This window comes from Miniopterus natalensis, chromosome 4 (assembly GCF_054644295.1).
Source record: "Miniopterus natalensis isolate mMinNat1 chromosome 4, mMinNat1.hap1, whole genome shotgun sequence".
Classification (NCBI taxonomy): domain Eukaryota; kingdom Metazoa; phylum Chordata; class Mammalia; order Chiroptera; family Miniopteridae; genus Miniopterus; species Miniopterus natalensis.
Window position 1 is genome coordinate 43,559,752 of NC_142084.1, and position 19,826 is coordinate 43,579,577.

The window sequence follows — 19,826 nt, forward strand, 5'->3', positions numbered from 1 at the left end:
AGCAGCTCAGACATCACTTCCCTGAGACCACTTTCTGCCCCCCCCCCCCCAAGTCTGGACTAAGTTGTCTTGTATATCCAAAGCACCGTATGTTTTCCATTATATATTCTGAACATTTATCACACTATTATAATTGCCCATTCATCTCTCATTACACTCTGAGATCAATGAATACCTCGCTATTTCTTTTCTGGGCCTAAGTTAGGATTGAATGTTTTCTTGAATGTTTCTAGCCCACCTGAGTCCCTGAGAACCTCAGTGTTGATCCTGGAGGGGAGGCCTTTTATAGAAACTTCTTTGCTTCTCTCCTGTGCTGTTCCCACCAACCCGTTGCACATCTGCCACATCAGGATCTCTTCCCAGCTAGGAGGCTTCCCAACTGTGACATTCATCGTTTCTCTCAGATGATACTTCACAAGATAAACTCAACAGGCACGCAGCACAAGTGGGTTCCTTGCCCACATTTCTATCTCTGTTAACAACACCATTTTCTTAATGACCAAGCTGAATTACTTAATAGTTTGGAGTTCTCCCTCACCCTCACTTACTAAGCCCAAACGCTGTCATTTTAGGAACAGAGCACTGACGGAACTTTGGATCAATACCAGATCGATAGATGTCATGGTTAGCTCACCCTCACATCCACCTTACACGTGAATCTCAAATTTATTTCCTCCCCTCTTCTCTACTGCCAGTGCTTCGGCTTAGCCCCGCTGTAGCTCTGTTTGAACTCTTGTCATCACATCTAACTGACCCACGACCCCCAGTTCTTTCTTCTTGTTATCATTTGTGGAGATCAGATTGAAGTGCTTTTCAAATGGTAAATATGCATGTATCAGTCATGACCTTTAACATGTTTGCAGGAATCTTTCTCGTAAAGCCATTTCTTACCTGTGAGATCTTCTCTTCTGGACCTCTGTAGTTCAGGGCTTCCTCCCATAGACTGGGGTGAGTGCCTTCTCTATTTGCACTCAGTGTATTGTAATGCATTGTTTATGAGTTTGCCCCTCTCCTGAACAGCTTGGGGGCAGGAATCATGTTTTCTTTATCTTTGCATGTGTCTCCCTCACTCCCCTACCGCAGACCAGCATATGCCAGGTACATAGGAGATTAAGTAAATGCATATCAACCATGTACCTATTAACCAAATACCCTGGGTGCTGCTGGAGTTGTCCTCTACTGGAGTTGCCCTTCCCTGCTGTCACCACCTGTTGAATCCTTCCTAGCTATCAAAATACCCTCTCATACTTTAATACTTTGCTACTTCAAGTACAGTCTTTGGATCAGTGGCATTGACCTCTCTCGGGAGCTGTTAGTTCCAGGTTAAGGCTTTGGAAAAGAGCTGATTGCACTTTTATTCCCGAACACAGGTGCTTGCAACTGGGCTCAGTGGTCTCTACTCTTCCCTGCCTACAAAGCTAGAAGAGAAAGGCGAGGAGTGGCACTGCCTTCTGAAAGATGACTGGCTCCTACTCCCTTCTCTCGTCCAGTTCATGAACTCCTTGGAATTTTGCAATGCTGTCATACAGGTACTGAGCACAATACAGGGACCCTTCGTTATGGTCCATTCAGAGTACAAGCATTGTAAAGGAGTAGTTTATAAACGTTCCCTTTTTAATTTGAATGTTTTTGGAATATTGATGCTTTACTTCAATGTCCTCGTGTGAGTAAAAATATTAGTTTATGGGTTTCTGGGAAGTTTTAATTGAGAAAAAATAAGTAGATTTTCTTTATCTTCCTTATAAAAAATGTTAATTCTGTTTTGATTATCCACTTAACCATCAAAAATAAGTTCAATGCCTGACTCATTAAATAGATATTTTTAGGCTTCTAAGTACTCCAAATTATACCACTTTTATTTCAAGGTCTTTTGGGGAGTCTATAAAGGAAAACACTTTATTGTGTTTAATGGTGCATACTACATAAAGAATATTGTTATCCCAATTGAATTTAGAAGAACTTAAGCATCTTCTTAGCAACACAAATGAAATTTGCTTTGAAATTGGCCTGCTTCGGGGGAAAAAAAGCCACTGAACTCTATATATTTGGCTTCTTGATTAGATTTTTACTTTCAGATTTCTTGTTACCGTTTTCAGTAAAAATCAGATTTTATATACATTTAAGGATGTAGTAGGTTTTCATAAAAAATGTTTTATTTCTGTACAGCATAAACATCACCTCAATATTGGATTTATTAAGAAATCAAATTTTCTTTATGGTGATTGTGAGGTGAAAAATGTTAGTATAATCTGTTTATCTACCAAATAAAGAAATAGCTTCTGGAAGGAAATGCAAGTAAATTACTTTGGTTCCCATCTCATTTTTATTGCTAAGTCAAAGGAAGTTTTATTTATATATAAGATAAGTGGATTACATTTTAAGTTATTTTTTTCTTTAATATTACAGTCTATCAACATTTTCCTGCATAAGTGTGCAGAAATAAAAGAGATGAAACTGTTAGTTTCTTCTCAGATGTACACACAGAGAGATTATTAGTAATTTAAAGATCTAGCCTCACTTCCCTAGAAATTGCTTTTTATTTTATTTGACTTTATAGTTTGTTGTTTTTTTAAGAAAGAGAAGTAAAGCTAACAGGCATTTTAAGAACAGAGAAGTGATATGTTTCATACTCTATTTTGAAATTGAGGCCATATACTTTTAAGATTTGTTCGTTTGTTTCGGGGGGTCCTATTGAAAAGATTACTTGTAAAAGAGATTAACCAAAGAACTTACGTGCGTATATGCATCACCCACGGACACAGACAATAATTGCAGTAGGCCTGGGGGCAGACAGGTGCAGGTTGAAGGGGTCAGTGGGGGGAGAAAAGGGGACATCTGTAATACTTTCAACGGTACAGATTAGTAAAAGAAAGATATTAGGGTTACCCATGGAGAATATATTTTGTAAATAAAATATAGGAAGTCTTGTACCTCTGATAATGTTTTCTGCTTTTGAATAGGATCTATTTTTTATGAAAAGATTTTCTAAATGCCTTCCTCCTCAGTAAAATGAGTAGCAGAAAATGCACCTTCAAAATGAGAAATTATTTTCTGCCAGCAAAATAAATTTATTTAATTGCCCATTTTGACAATTGTATTCTTTTTTAAAAATCAGTCACAAGTTGAGATGCGACATAGATGAAAATATGGGGTAAAATTATACTTTCCTGTTTGTGAATTTTACGTTGTGACTCTTTATACATCTTCAGTCTATTTATTGTCTATTTTTTTGTTTTGTCAAATGGAAACTTAAAATTACCCATGGTTTTGGTTTTATTTGTTTTTAATTTGAAAGTCCAAACTGTTTATACTGGAATAAACCATCTGAAAAAATTCAATGGTGGTTTGAAGTCTTAATTATTCTTTAACCATGAAGTAAATGGCCAAAATTTGGATTTCTATTTTGAATTCTGGATGTACACAGAAATGCTTGATTTTTAAGAAAGACCCCAAAATTGAATTCTTTGTAATTTTCATAACTACTTCTTTTTCTCTTAGGTGGCTCATCCCTTAATTCGTAATCAGCTTGTAAATTATATTTACAATGGGTTCTTGGTACCAGTCTTGGCTCCTGCTCTCCATAAGGTCAGTGATTGACTGATGTAATCTTTTATCTGTTTGTGGTACAACTGATGGAAACTGAGGAGGGCGAACATGCTGTAATTGATTTGATGGTGACGTTAGCCTCATTTCTCGCTTCACCCATACTCCTTAGGCATATTGAACTCAGCCCTAACTGTCGCAACAGCTTAAGTCTGATGGGATCCATTTGGTGTCATAGAATACAGCATTTCGAATGTCAAGTAAGATAGTCTAAAGCAGAATTGGCAAACAGACTGACTCTTGTGCCTACTTAGTTCATGGGTGGTGGCTGCTTGGAGCTCCCTGTTAAGCTGAGGGCCAAGTCTGTCACAGGGGGTGTAGGTTTACTGTGGATGTGGAGAGGAGCACTGGTAGCAAAAGTCCCATGGATTTGCCATCTCTTAGAAAATAATTTTTTATTATAAAAATTTTGTGACAGCAAAACATTAAAAGTGAAGCCAAATTAAGGACCCATCAAAGGCTGGCTGTCTCACTAGCACCAGTCTGAATTCCCTGTGACACTCTCATTTTGTGCAATAAGTCAATTGATAGCTTTTTCATTGTGAGCTGTCAGGAGATACCCATGGACTTAGAATTCTAATTTTAAGTAGTTCTTTCTTCACATATAGACATATACAGTATTTAGTTCAAGAGGATCTTTGTCAAGTTACTGGAATTGCCAGCCTTGGTCAGGAGAGAAGCAAGGAACTACTTATCACATGCTTCGTGATGGAATGCCCACCTTTCTACAGCTGGAAGTTCCGTTTCCATGGGCTCTCATTTTACAGAATCCAGGATTACCTAATTATGGCAATGTTGAAGCCTGGCTGTAATGCTGATGGGAATTCTAGTTTAGAGCAGCAGGTCTTCCCTCCTCCACCACAATTTCCAAAGTATTTAGATGTTACCTTCTAGGCAATTGCATACCACAGATACGGTGGTTAGTATTACAACTACAGCAAGCCTTTTTGCATGCTTGTCTGGTAGAGCAGCGGGTCTTGGTGGAAGATGTTCACATCTTGCCACTTAGTACCTTTGAGCACAATGACAGTGTTTTCCAAACAAACAGGGTACTTGCTCTGATGAGAATTTTTGTGTTACTTCTAGGCTTAAGAGGTCATCTTGGATGTGGTTTGAACATCAAAATATTGAGGTTTCCAGGTTATTTTAGTAGTTTGTGGGCACAAAGGGACCAAGTCTTTGCAATTAAAAATGTCTTATAAAATATGGAACATATCTTCAGAAAATACACACCTCGTATTTCCTTCCAGGTCGTCTTTTTGTTAGTGTCTTGCTGTTCTGGGTGTGGGTGTTCTGGGAAGTGAAGGTTGCTCATCCTCTGCAGGGGGAATTTTCCTCTGTAGAGGAATACGACAGTGCTGGTGAAGTCCTTTGGCAGTAATTATCCACACATTCTCCCACACACTTAGACTTTCTTCCACATTTGTTCCCATCCTTTCCCTCATTGACTGGTTAATATAAAATAATTTCCCAAGTCATTGTCATAATAGCTGTAATTATAAAATTATTTGTTCAGTATATTTTATGGTATTATAATTAGCCTACCTTAATGTTACAAATATTAATGATAACTCTTTATCCATAATTGAGGATGAGATCACCTCAGAGAGCTGCCATGAGGATCTGGCGGTCACTGTGCTTCTCCTTTATAGCACTCACCACAAGTGGAATTGGATCATTAAATGTGCAGTAACTTGCTTAATGTCCATCTCCACAATGGTCTGCCTGCTTCTTGGGAGTAGGGTTCACACTTGTTTTGTCACTGGAGTGTCTCCAGGGCCAAGCACAGCACCATAGATTTAGAGGTTGAATAAATAGCACACAAATGAATGATGTTTGTCAGAGTGCCAAGCCGAGTGTTCGCTCTGGTACATTCCCAGACGGTGGGTCATAGAGAACAGTAAGAGTAGCACTTTACATATATTAACTAAGATTGTTCTCAGTAATGCCCACAAATAAGATGAAGTTTTTTAAATCATGAAGGTATTTTCATACATGCTTATTGTGAAGAAAAAAAAGGCAATACTAAGTATATAAAATGCAAAGTGAACGCTACCATATTAGGCTTTCAATCCCTAATTAAGATCCCTTAACTTTCATCTATTGCAGGCCATTTTTCCCAGGACTATTGAGCGACTAAAGAGAATATTCCTTCCTTAATTAATTTTTCTTCCTGCTCTTCATTTTTTAAAATTTTGTTTGTGTTTTTATCGTTTAGAATTAAAGGCTTAGGAAGGAAGTGTGCCTGGGGGTGGGAGTGGGGAGGTAACAGCCTCTACTCTGGCTCTTGGCTTCCTAAGTGTTTGATGAAGAAAGGGCCTTTTATGAATGGCAGGACAGGCGCTCAGAAGCAGATGAGCAAAGAAGTCAGAATTGGGTGTTTCTTGAGGAGTTCCCAGTGATGTGGAAGGGATACCTGCGAGTCTTGAGTCTACTTCAGGGGCTCCTGTCCATAGATTTCACATTCTGGGTCACTTGCCTTGACAGAAGAGCCTTATTTAATACCCTAAGTAAATTTCCTTGTGCATTATCTCAGCCCCCAGTTTATGCAACACATTCTTGTTACCTACCATCAGTGTAGGCAGTTTTCAGAGGTGAATTTATGAGACAGTCTCTCTGTCTCAGAAGTAATAAAAATAAATTCATACTTAAAAACTTTACCACATCACAATCAATACTCATAAACAGTATCTCCATAGCATTTCTTAATGAGAGCTGAAGCCATTGCAAAGGGTTGTGGGTAGGAAGAGGAGGGGAGTGGGGGGGTGCTTGACAGGTGAAGATTGTCTCCACCTTTCCTCTTCCCACTCTGTGTGTGTTTAAGGCAATACCTCCTGTGCAAGCTGTTCTGCTGTGTGCTTTCTTCATCCAGGGCTGTGGGGCGGCCATGTATCCTCTGGTGTTGGTACAAAGGCGTATCTGGGTTTGTTTGTTTTTTATAGGCTGCATAGTTTTCTGTCGTGTGGATGTACAGGCCCACAATCCTTTATTCACAACTCAGATGCAAACATCTGTGAAAACTGAATTTTTTAAATAATTGATGTGGCAGCACAACCTTTTGCCATACTCTTTGGTGGCAAACCCATAACTGAATTGTCTCAAGGCTGTTTTTAATTTCACTTGTGTTTATATTTGTATGTTTTTTGGAAGAAATATTAATGTATTTGATTGTAGCGTTCTGCTCCAGATCTGCTGGGTTATGTCAAATATGGTAGATGTAATAGTACTTTTCTAAAATATGAAGTTTTGAGTTCCAAAATGCATGGTCTCCAGGGTTTGGGAAGAGATCGGAAACCTATTTTCTACACTTAGGGAAGGATACATTTTTGGAGATAGGTTAAAATCACACTTTGTAAAAGTCACATTAGAGAAAACGATACCATATTTATAGAGGCCATTTAGGAATTAGATCTAGACATAGCCATGGACATCACGTTGTACAAAAATAATTATGATTTTAGATTAATGGGACAGCCCTCATCCGGCAAGAGCTAGTTCTTTTGTCTCTCTCTGTATGTTTAATTTATCAAAGCTAAACTTTCAAGGCTGAATATTCATTGTTATGGTTGTATTAGTCTGGGTTCTCAGTGGAGTGGGTGCCAAGCTGGGATTAAATGTGCACAGATTTTGCTAGGGGAAATGCTGGTGAGAGACAAAACAGGGAGCAAGATGGGGAAGGCCGGGGGAGTTGTCAGACTGCAATGCAAATCTGACCCCAGTGAAGAGGAGGGTATAGGGTTGACTGGGAGTGTCCTGGATGGCTGTGAGAGGCCTGTGACTCCCAGGAACAGGTCTGCCAAGCATCCCTGCTGCGTTGTCATTGGCTGTGAGCAGCCTGTGGGAGGTGTGGGAGGATTTCAGTGTAGCTACAGGGGCCCCTGTCACGTATGCTCCCTGTAGCTGGAGGTCTAGGAGGTGCATTCCCGTGGCCACTGCATTTCCACGTGGTTGATTTCCATGGTTTTCCTGATTGGAGCTGTCAGAAAGATAGACATATATTTGCTTAATTTACAGACCTCCTTTTTTTGTGCAGAACATTCAGGAGTTCAAATGATCCTCTCATGCATGGGGTCGTTTTGGTCAAGATTAGCTTGAGAAAGGAACTTACTGTATCAGTCACTATAGTTATGCTACAGTCACAAACAGCACCAACATCTCAGGGACTGAAACAACAAATGCTTATGTTTTTGTCCGCACGGCTTGTCCATCTTGGGGTGTGGAATGAGCAGCTTGTAGGTCTTCTCTCCAAGATAGCCTCACTCAGGGACCCAGGTCGATAGGTCCTTCACCATCTGATATCACTGGTCATAATGTCAGAGAGGAGAGATCATATTGAATGGCCCACTGGCTTTTGAAGCTCTTGTTTGGAAGTGACACATGTCATTTCTGTTCACATTTCATTGTCTAAAGCAAAACAAATCACCTGGCCACATCTGATCTCCGATGGCAGTGCAATTTCATTTTCCCAGAAGAAAAGAAGCCTAGAACGTGATCATCAGTCCTAATGACTGTCATAGGTATTTCATAAGTCAGGGCCCGAAAAAGAACAGATGGCACTCAGATTGGGTGGTGAGGGGACTCTTTACAAGAGTATGATGTTTCAGTGACCCATTGCTGTGTGATAAAGCTGTCCCCAGACTTAAAGACTTAATCATTTATCATTAGTATAAAGCACACTTCTCTGGTTCAGGAATTAGGGCAGGGCACGGAGGGGGCCGCTTATTTCTGTTCTTTGAGGTCTAGGGCCTGAGCTGGGTGAGTACAATGGCTGGGGCCCAAATAGCTTGGGCTGGACGGATCTGTCTCTCCGCCTCTTTCCCTTTCCACAAAGCCTCTCCACAGGGCTAGCTTGGGTTTTCTCACAGCATGGCAGCCTCAGGTGGTTGGATTTCCTAATGTGGGTTGAGGGCTCCAAGAGACAGGAAATAAAAGCTGCCAGCCTGGAAACTGAAACAGTGTTACTTGTGTCATATTTTATTGTTCTCAGTAGTCACAGAACCCAACCACTTTCCAGGGGAGAGGGCATGGATCAGCCTCTTGATGAGAAGAGTATCAATTGGTGGCCATATTCTGTGCATGTTTCCCATGGCTACCACCCCTAGGACTGATTGTGTTTGTTAAGGGTCAGAGAACTATATAGAAAGGGCCACCTGATAGGAACCATGAACTTCTGTCATGGGTCACAACCAAACCTGAGGCAACCCCTCAGAGAGGAAGTCAGTGGAATAAAATAAATAGCAGAACTTTATTCTCCTTCCTTCCTCTGCTGTCCTGCTGGCCTCCCATCGGGCGAACCCAAAAGGAAACCAGGTCGCAAGGATATCATGGAAAAAAGTGGTCTATTCAGGCCAACTGGGGCTCAGCACAGGGTGAAAAGATGGGGAGGGGCAAACAGAAGGCATCCAGCACACTTATTTACTAGGGTCAGCGCTTTAGAGTGTTAATTAGATGGCATCTACAGTGTGTGTTTAGAAATGCTTAAGTCAACTGTGGTTTAAAATTTTCTAGAAACACATAAGGAAGTCTACTTTTTATAGTTTATATAGTTACTGCCCAATTCTGTGTATTGATCCTTACCCTTGGAGCCTAAAATCCTAGTTAGACTTGAATGTGACAGGCAGATACACTAACAACTTGCTAGACGTGAATGTTTTCTCTTATGCTGTCTTCAAGGACCAGCTTAAATCTGCCTCTCTTTCTCAGCTATCCCTGACTTTGGGGGTTCTAGGCTTCTTTCTCTTCTAGAATTTATAGCTCTTAATGTCTGTGTCAGTCATTTTGCACTGATCATATGTGCTTTTGTATTGTTTGGTATATTCTTGGTATTTGACTCTGTGTCCCCACCTCTATCCTGAACCCCCTGGAAGAATCTATACCTACAGTTCCCAAACAGTGTGCCAAAGAGCCCTGGGGCTTCTGGTGAACTCACATGGACTCTGTCAGATACATTACATTTGTGAGGAAAACACAGTGACCTCTGTCGGATACTAAGTGAATGTGAATGCCTAGCTTGAAATAGTTCAGTTTCGGCATTCAGTACACATTCCTTTCAATATGCTTTTACCTTTGCAAAGCCGAGTTTAGGGTGGGTCCTGTGCTATAAAGCAAATACACATGAAAATCGGTGTGGGACAGAGCAAGGTTGGCAGTGTCCAGTCTGATTCTTAGGTGTCATTGCCTAGCAGGAGATGAGTTATTAGGACTTAACTACATATTAAGTTGTTCAGTCTTAAATACTCTAATAAATGGGATGTTTGGGTATTTTTTTTGGCTTCTGGGTGCTATGGAAAAATTACTGATATACTGAAGGTACCACGAACTGAAAAAGTTTTAGAACATCTGGTCTATGAAGTATGCTTTTTTATGCCTCTAGAGCAGGGTTTGGCCAACTATGATCTGGGGCCTGTTATTGTGTATCTTGAGAGTTAAGAGTGGCTTTTATATCCATTGAAAGATAAATAGATAAACAATGTCACACACACACGCACAGGAATATTATCCAGCCTTTAAAAGGAAGGAAATTCTGCCCTGGCCAGGTAGAGTTGGTTAGAGCATCGTCCTGATATACCAAGGTTGTGGGTTCCATCTCTGGTCAGGGCACATACAAGAAGCAACCAATGAATGAATAAGTAAGTGGAGCAACAAATTGATGTTTCCTTCTCTCTCCCCCTTCATTTCTCTCTAAAATCAATAATAATAATAGTAAAATAACTGATTAAAAGGAAAGAAATTCTGACACATGTTATAATGTGGATCAACCTTGACTTGTGCTAAGTAAAATAAGCCAGTTGCAAATGGACAAATACCACACGATTCCACTTACATGAGGTACCTAGTGTAGCCAAATTCATAGAGACAGAAAAAAGAATAATGGTTACCAGGGGCGAGAGGAGGGGCTAATGAGTTATTGTTTAATGGGTACAGTTTCAGTTTCACAAGATGAAAAGAGTTCGAGATTGGTTGCACAACAGTGTGAATGCCATTAACACTATTGAGCTGTACACTTAAAAATGGTTCGGGTGGTAAATTTTATAGCATATGCATACCCACAATTAAAAAAGAAAGGAGTATACAACAGAATGACGAACCCTAAAATATTTCACTTTGGCCCTTCTCAGAAAATGTGTGCTGAGCCCTGCTGTGCAGGGTAGCATGGTGCCCTGTATGTTTCAGGTGGTCCATATATGTTTGAAGATGATGGTAACAGTGGGAGAAAGTCCCCAGTTAGAAAGAGATGGCCCAGTGAAAGGATTATCAAGTCCTTTTCCCTCTTTTTGAAGGCAGTGATCAAGCTGAGGAGCAGCAGACAGGAACAGGGGGAAGCAGGCTGATTGGCTTTGCCACTAGCTTGGAAGAGTCTTTGTCCAGGTGTGTTGTGTAGGGGTCTGGGGCTGGCGGGAGACCAGCAGACAGTTGGCAACAGTGGCCGAAGATGGCTTCAGCAGGCCTAGGGGGGACTGGAGGGTGTCTGGAGCAGAAAGAGTTGCATAAATAGCACCCTGGGCTCAGTCATATTATTTCTGTCACATGTCTTGTGAACTCAGGTGGCCTTCTGTTTTGTGGGTTATATTGGCTCCTCTATTTGGAGACTGGTAAGAAATTAAGGAAGAAATTCAGGGCTGTCTGTAGTAGTTGAGGACAGAGACATTGCGGGTGTTGAAGCAAGGGATGGATGGAAGGAAAAGCAAATCACACACCATCCTTTTCTGCAGGCAACTCACAGGCATTAGCAGTAGTAACTGTGACCTCAAAGCAAGCCTGTACCTCAGATTTTTGCAGAGAGCGACTAGCTGTGTTTCATTCAGCAAGTTATTCCACATGTGTGTGCCTGGAAAACCAGGAGCACAAAAATCTACCAGAAAAACCGATTTTCCCACCATATCTTGCATTCTGAAACCATGCTGGGACAGTATACATGGTAGAAGGATTTCAACATTTCTTCAAAGGTATGTGTGCTGGGTTCCTATAAGCCACAATGGAGCCCATTTGTTTTACAACCTTGTCTTCCAAACATACATATACATATACATATTCATGAGCTGTGTCCAGTGAGCTCAGTAATTCGTGGCTTATTGACTTAGGTTGATGGATGGAAGTTTTGGGGGGCTAAAGGAGAAAAGATGGACATTCTGAGAGGCTGGGAGCAGCCACACTCGTGTGTTGTTCGCTTGCTATTAATGTGCCTGTGGGTGGGGTGGGCTGGGACCCCTTTAGAGCCCAGTTGGGCTCTCACCAGCTAGGGATGTTTTAGACTTTTATGCGCCACAAAACTGGTGACTGAAGATTTGAAGAGCAATTAAATGTCATCTTCAAATGATCATCATTAATAAATGTTAATGAGCTGTAACTGGGTGCAGAGTCTGGGAGGAGTACCTAAGCCCTTATGTTTTACTGTTTTCAGTCTCCAGTAGAATGAGCAGAACGGCCTGTCACCTAACTGAGCTCCACTTCTATCCCTCCTCCCTCAATCATCTCTAGCCTGGGAGGTGGTGGAGGGGGTTTTGGGTGGCAAGAGACAGGTCTCCTGCTGGCTCTTCTGGCAGACTTCCAGTTGCGTTCTTTGGCTGCTGAGCATGTTGGTGCTCTGTCATTCTGCTGTCATCTGCATCACTTTCTGATGAAAAACACCTTAAAGTTTTAGTTCTGGTTTCCACTAATGCTGTGAAATTTCATTGACTAGGTCATTCCTTTCAGTGGGAAGTTGGAAGAAAGAAGGAATCAAAACCATGGAATTAGGTTGCCATCTTGGCCCTGGCACATTGAGATTTTATTTGCCAAATTTGGTGGTTCTTTCCTAAAGCCATAATAGCTTTTCTTGAGTTATGGAGGTCCCCGCTAGACTCTAGCTCTGGGGAGAACCATACTAAAAACTGTAGTGGGATAGTATTTTTACTTAGGCATTTCAGTAATTTGGTTTTTAAAACCCGTTCTCTAGATTATTGACCCAAAATGTTCGAGCACTCAAGGCCCCCGAATGTTGTCCTGCTCTGTTTTCTACCAGCTTATTTTTCCTGTGATGATGTTGAGCTCTCCTTGTTCATGTGGAACTGTGTTTATTACCAGGCCTGGAGTAGACAAGTCACTTAAGTGATTCTGTTTTCCACTTTGCTGAAAGCACACCTGCGTGCCCACCGGCTGCGGGTCTGGTGCAAAGTGAAAGGGTCTCAGGGATGCCCTGGAGAAGTTAGGTGGTTTTGCATAGAAGCTGCTGCTGCTGTCTCACAGCCTCCCAGGCAGGCTGCAGTGGGCTCCGGGGTGGGGAGGTACTTACTCCCTTTCAGGACATCTGGCAGCTGGGAAGACTGTGCACCATGGATGCCTGAGCTCAGCAGGAGGTGGCCTGGTGCCACCTCAAGTTTTTATTGTGTTGTGGTTCCTGTTTGATGCTGGATGGCAGTGTCAGGGACCAAACAATCATTCTGTCTCCTCAGTTACGAACTTAAATAGTAGAGTACTGTGGAAGCAGAGAGGCCGTGGCACAGATATAAGGATCACTGTAGACTGTCAGTAATGGCAGTTGAACGAGGTAATTAAAAGGCCCAGTCCTGTCGCAGGCCTGCAGCTATGTAACATGGATCCGCAGCAGGACTATTAAACTTGGGTGAAAAATCATATTAAGCAGGCCGGCTCTAGGCAGCCTAAATTAATAATTGCTCTATCCAATGAGAGCCAGTTATTAAGTAGACCTAGAAGATTTTGGTGACAGTTTTAAGAGTCTTTGACTTGAAATACTTGATTTAGTAATTGAAAACTGAGTTAGTGTGTGCCATTTAATACATCCAGTTAATGCATTATATTCATTTAATACAATTTTGGGAAGCAGTACAGCTTAACGTTTTAAAAAATGGGGCTTGAGTTTAGAGAGACCTTAGTTTGAGTTCTGACTCTCTGTTACTTAACTCCCAATATGACTGGCAAGTATGGTCATCGCTGTGTATGGGTTATCTATGGATAATAACACCCATCTCAATGGCTTCTTGTGAGGAATAAATGAGATACTGCATTTAAAGTGCTTATTGTCTCTGGTGCTGAGTACTAAATACATATCATCTGTTAAACAACTGAATCTCTGAAATGAAACATGCTTCATATGATTTGGTATATTACTGGAGAGTGAATTTTATACCATTTTCAGTGCTATAGTATTTTGATTTGAGATAATATGCTCATTGTTCCTTAACACATTTTTACATTATTTCATAGACAGCATGATTCTGGATTTACTCTGTCCTCATTGTTCTCAGAATGTGACTCAGTTGTTTCTAGAATTGTTTTTTCCTATTTATTCTAATTCTCAATGCCAGAGGTTCTCAAACCTAAATGTGCAACAATTACCTGGGTACCTCTTACATGCTAACTCCCGACTACTAGAGATTCTGATCTGATGGGTAGGACTTAGGCCTGCCGTTTGCACGTTAGTCAGCACCTGGCTGCTCTCGGTGCACGCTTGCGTGGTCACACTGATCTGTGTCCTTCTGCCGGCACCTGGCTGTTCATGCTCTTTCATTGGATGAGGGTGTGGAAGATGTGGGCCCTCGTTTTGTGTGTGATCTCTAGGATCTTAACCCAGTTAAGGATCCAGTTCTTTCATCTGTGGTAACCCCACTGTGTCAGCCTCCCAAGACTGGCGATCATCAGGTGAGGAGGTGGACGACAACAGCACTGTGGGAAGCGGTGGAGCCTTTTCCAAACGAGCGAGGTATCAGAACGCGGACACTGCCTACCCTGCTTCCCTCTGGAGCTGTTTTAGCCATCAAAGCAGATGACATAGGTCCAAATACTTGCAAAATTTAAGGACTTAGTAGTAGCACTAGTATCTAAAGGTGAGTAGTGAAAGGAGATTGTTGGGTTCTTATCGGTTCTAAGAATGTGTTTCTGCCCCTGACGTGTGTACAGTGTTTGACTGAGGGAAGTACCTCCCATTGTTCAGGATGCTGTACAAGTGCCATTATTACTGTGAAATAACTGCTCTCCTGTGCGATGCTGTCAAGATATGTGGACAGTGAGTGATGTCAATACCATAAAAAATCAAAGGGGAATGTCGTCGGCTTGGCATTGGGAATACTGGCTGATGTCCTGTGTATCACAGAATATTAAGCATCATCATTCTGTTGCTGACTCAGGCCCACCAGAGCCTTGGTGCTGTGGGCAGGAGGGAAAACAAGTGCTCCTGGTAATTGGAGGTTACACAGTCAAGATGGTGCTGCCAGTTCACTGTAACCTTACTACTTTTTTCACTTTCCGTATTCTAGGTTATTAAGTGGAAAAATGATGCACACAGATGTTTAGATCCATATACAAATATACTTTTCTCATCATTAATATATAGAAAAGCCTAAGAGAGTCTTTTGTTTATCCCAGAGCTATCACCTGTGCACCAGCTGGGGCACATAATGAAATGTCTACTATTGATTGTGGAAAGCCTCTGAGAATGTGGAAATAGATTATTACTGAAGTGACTGGAACATTCACTTGTGTTTTTTTTTTTTATTTCCTAAGGGAAATCTTGTAATTAATATCTAAGGTCTCATGCTAAGCTTCTAGCCTACTTGAAGCACTGTATCTTTGAATATTTTGTAGACAGCTAGGCTCTAGATAAGGCACATAGTGTGTATTCAGCTGAGACCTGGGCATATTGTTATGGGAGTGGAAATCTAAATCTTTCCTCTTATTTTGCATGTTCACAGGACAGATAGGAAACTAATTGGCCATAGGATCCATGGTATCATCGCTTTGGCCGGAAGCCAGCCTCATGGTGCCTTGGGGGCATCCCTGTTCCTCTTCCTGTAATGACGTTGAGCTCTACTTGTTCTTATGGAACTATGTTTGTTGCCATGCCTGGAGGATCTCTATAATGCTGGACCTAATGCTGTGCCAAAGCAGGCAAGCAAGCAAGCAAACAGAAACGCTGGCCTAAGTAAATAGACTTAAAATAGAAAGCAAAGTGGAAGGCAAATTTATTCACTGGCATGAACCTAGATGTCATGGTATTCAATGAATAAGTTTTTAAAAAAATATGTTTCTATTGACTTTTAGAGAGAAAGGGAGAGGGATAGAGAAAGAGAAATATTGATGAGAGAGAAACATCATCCATCAGCTGCCTCCTTCATGAGCCTGCAACCCAGGAATATACCCTGATGGGGAAGTGAACTGGTGACCTTTTGGTTCCTGGGTTGTTGCTCAACCACTGAGCCACACCAGCCAGGCCAGTGAATAAGTTCTTTGCAAAGGGTTTAATATGGTGTGGACTTTAGAGTCTTACTGCTGGGGTTCATATCCCAGCTCTGCCACTTGCTAGCTGTGTGCCCTTAGGCAGAACCGTTAATCTCACTGATCCACTTTCCTCACTTGTAAAATGGGGTGATAAAGATAGTGCCTACTTGATAGAATTTGTGAGGATGAAATGAACTGATACTTTAAAAAGGTGCCTGGCACAGAGTAAGCGCTATGTATGTGTTAACTATTACTACTGTATTTGTTCTTACTATGTACTTGTTGGAAAAATCATAATTTTAGATGACTGAGCAGTCCTTTCATTGATTATAATACTATTATTTCACCTGTAATAATATAAAACTTGTCATATTGCCAGGAGGAAATAGGTAGAGAACTATAGACATCAAGGTATTACGAGAAATCATTCAGAGATGTAGGCTCCGTAGAGTCCAGCTATTTTAAACTTTTCCTGGGTTAATCCCAAACTTCCTCCCACTTGCCTCTCGTAGACTCACTTCTCTAGCTACCCTGGACCATTTGCTATACATCGAGTGTGAATTAGCTTCTAGTTAAATGCCCGTGCTTTTGTTTTTCCTCTCCTTGAGATGCCTTTCTCCTCCAACTATGCTAACTCAAATATTTCTCATGCTCCAATGTCCAGGCCACATGCCACCTCCTTCTGAAAGCCTTCCTGGTCAAGCCAGGAGTAGGCAATCCCTCTTTACATCTTTAGAGTTTGGTTGGTGATGCTTACAGGTTGCTTTGTATGATCATTATGGGTTTGATGTGTTTCCTCCTACCACGTGGTAAACACCATGAGAGTAGAGACCGTACATGTTTGCTTATTCATTCATTCATTGGACTAATAATACAGCAGCATATGTGACACATATGTACATAGTAGGTATTTTTATGCTTGTACATAGTAGGTATTTTACACTTTCTAAATAAGTGAATGTGTGAACATAGATATGGTGACTAGGTAGGGGTGAATGTGCATAGGGCAAATGTGAGGAAGTGAGAGAGAAAGCTAGTGAGAGATTAAATAGTTCAGAGCTGTTGGGGTCAAGACAGGTTGATGAGCTTATGTCTGGCTCACAGCTCGCCCTCGGGGATGGCGTGGAGTGGGAGACAAGTGAGGTGTTTGAGGGGTGGGGTGTTTAGCATTGGCTAGAGATGGCTGCTGCTGAAAGTGAGACAACTCTTAATTATGGAAGTCCAGAGAAATGACTTGAGACAGATATTGTGGGAAAAATAGAAAGGAAGATATGGATATTTTATAGAAAGAAGCAGAAGGAAGATGAACAAAACATATTACTGAAGGATCTGTGATGGCTCCAAGGTTCATGTTTGAAACGTGCTCTCCACATCTGGAAATGAAATTGTATGAAGTGGGCTTGCGTTGCCTATGATTGGCCATATGTCATTGCCATGGTTATTTATCAAGACATCAAACTATCTGGATCAGCCTGTATGGTATTTATATTTGTGTTCAATACTTTAATACAACTAGTAGATTTAGCTGTCCAGTTTTTCCTTTGAAGGTATCATTGTGTCAGAATTTAGTTTAGAGTTTGAAATCCATTAGATTTCAGTATTATAGAGGGCTATATATAGAGTGAGGGCGAGGGACTCTCTCATGTATTCCCATGTCCTTATTTCCTGATACAATGTTAGCTCCATGCTTGGCACCCAACAGGCACCCCATAATTGTTTTTCAGTAAATGAATTAACATCTCATATATTTTTTCAGTAAACGAATTACTAATATCTTAAAGTTCTTGCCAAATCTACATGGAGAGACTAAATTGGAGATGGAAACATAGTAAGTTATGTACTCATAGAATTTTAGTACTAGACATAATTTCAGAGATTGTCTAGTCCTAGCTCCTTGATTTTCAGATAAAGAGACTGAGGACTAAAGAGGTTAAGTGGCTTGCTCAGGCTCATACAACCAATACCAATTAAGCTTGGATCAAAACCCAAATCCCCAAGTCTTGAAGCCTCAGTGTCATCTCTTGTCATGACCCTGCTCTGAAGTAAATCTTAGTTCCATGATTCCTGCCATGGCATAAGTTAACTCCTGAGCTCCCAATGTAGAATTTAGGAAAAATTTCTCCTTTTAATTGAAAGATTTCTTAGCAAATCCCCTCCCTCTCAAGGCTGCTCTGTAGTGCATGGGCTCTGTGGGTGCACCCATACTGTTTTTGACGGCCTGCTTGAATTTCTCCTCCTGCTCAGTCTGCTCGAGGAGAGCTTGCACCATCTAGTGGATCTAAGACGCTCTTGGGTCTGTTTTTTTTCGTGGCTCTACTTTAAAAAGAAGAAAGGAACAATATTTTTATGTAATTAATCTGTTGATTCTCACATGCAACCCTTTGTTCCTATCATGGGAGTGAGGGTAGCAGCCCAGAATGATGGTGGGGTCACTTTGTGCCTCACAGTGCTAAAAACAAGGCCCCTTATTGACCCTCCTTCTCCCCCTTCCTCTCCCCCTCCCTTCTCTTCTTTTAATTGTAGAGGGAGGGTTAGGAAGTGGGCAATATATCAACCTTGATTTTTTGATCATTGCTTGGATTCTTCAGGTCATTATTTCAAATGATGGGCCTTCCCATCATAGTTGAGAATTAGTTCAATCCTGTTATTATTCCTGGGAAATCCTGTAGCACTCATTTGGGCAATTAATGTTTTCAGTAAGGTACAGTAATCTGCTACTCAATCGGATAAATAAAGTTTTGAGAAGTTTCCAAATTACTCCTTTGGTTTCCTTCAGTAGAGATTTTAAATCTTTTCATAAGCTCTACAAATACGTATGTGGCAGGTGGCAGAAGGTAGTATCCGTTAAGCAGGAAACCTCGATGACCAAGTGAGCGACAAAGGGCAGCAGTCTCACCACTGGCTTTGCCCTATGATCTGAAACACTCATTTACCTCCCAGGCCTGAGTTTTCTTTGGGAAGAATGTGATTGGTCATCTTTTTGTTTACAAGGTACTGGTCAACCAGGTGTTTGTTTTTTTAACCTTTGTCACTCTTATCAGCTGAAATATTTTTAAATGGTATCTCAGCACCATGTAGTATAGTCATCCTTTGTGGTCGTGGGTCTCTGCGACAGAATCAACAAGGGAATCCTGGCCCCACTTCCAGAGGTTCTGATTTAATAGGATCCAAGTGGGGCATGAGCATGGGTATTATTTTTTTCTAAAAACTTTTTTAGTTTTATTTTTTCATCCTCACCTGACGTCATGCTTAGAGAGAGAGAGAGAGAGAGAAAGAAACATTATTGACTACCTTCCACTTGCCCTGACTGGGGATCAAACCTGAAACCCAGTTATGTGCCTTGACCAAAAATTGAACTCATGGCAACCCCTTTGGTGCACAGGGTGATGCTCAACCAACTGAGCCACTCCAGCCAGGCTAGGAGCTTTTTAAAAAGCTCCCCAGGTGATTCTAACATGCCAGGGTTGAGAACCACTGCTGTAAGTCCTTGAGAGTGCTGTGATTCCAAATCAGGTTTGAACATTGGAGGTACATATTTGAAAACCAATATTCTGCTTGGGGACAGAAGTTGTCCTTTGCTATGATTGGAGTAATGAAGTTATTGGTTCGTCTGAGTGATTCCATGTTTACATCTCTAGTTGGTCCTGGTGGAGTCAGTCCTGGTGCACAGTCCAGGTCTGAGGAATGGGGATACTTCAAGGAGAGCCAGGAGCAGTGAGGGCCAGAGTTAGCGCTTTTGTGAGTGGCAGTTTAATGCATTATTGTAGTTGTCCTCATCTGACTGCACTGATTCTATACTGTTGGAGCTTGTCCCTGTGACAGGGAAAGTTGGTTTCTCACATTAAATCTTTTTTTCCCTCTTACTGGTTTTAAGAGCATTTTTTTCCTCTGGTTGGCTTAATGATGAATTTCACTTCTTTCTGTGGTTTCCAGGAGTCAGGTGCTCAGGGAGTTGTTTGAAGAAGCTGTTTTTTGGAGCAATGTCCAGATCTGTCACTGGGAGCAGCTTC

At 41.4% G+C, this 19,826-nt stretch overlaps 1 protein-coding gene across 1 annotated transcript in view; it reads left to right on the plus strand.

Annotated features, from left to right (window-relative positions):
- FHIP1A (FHF complex subunit HOOK interacting protein 1A) overlaps nt 1-19,826 on the plus strand; it is a 190,921-nt gene that overhangs the window by 126,520 nt on the left and 44,575 nt on the right. The window contains exons 6-7 of the mRNA XM_016211211.2: nt 1,371-1,529; nt 3,499-3,585. Coding sequence (XP_016066697.2) covers nt 1,371-1,529; nt 3,499-3,585 — 246 coding nt within the window. The remainder of the gene's footprint in view (nt 1-1,370; nt 1,530-3,498; nt 3,586-19,826) is intronic.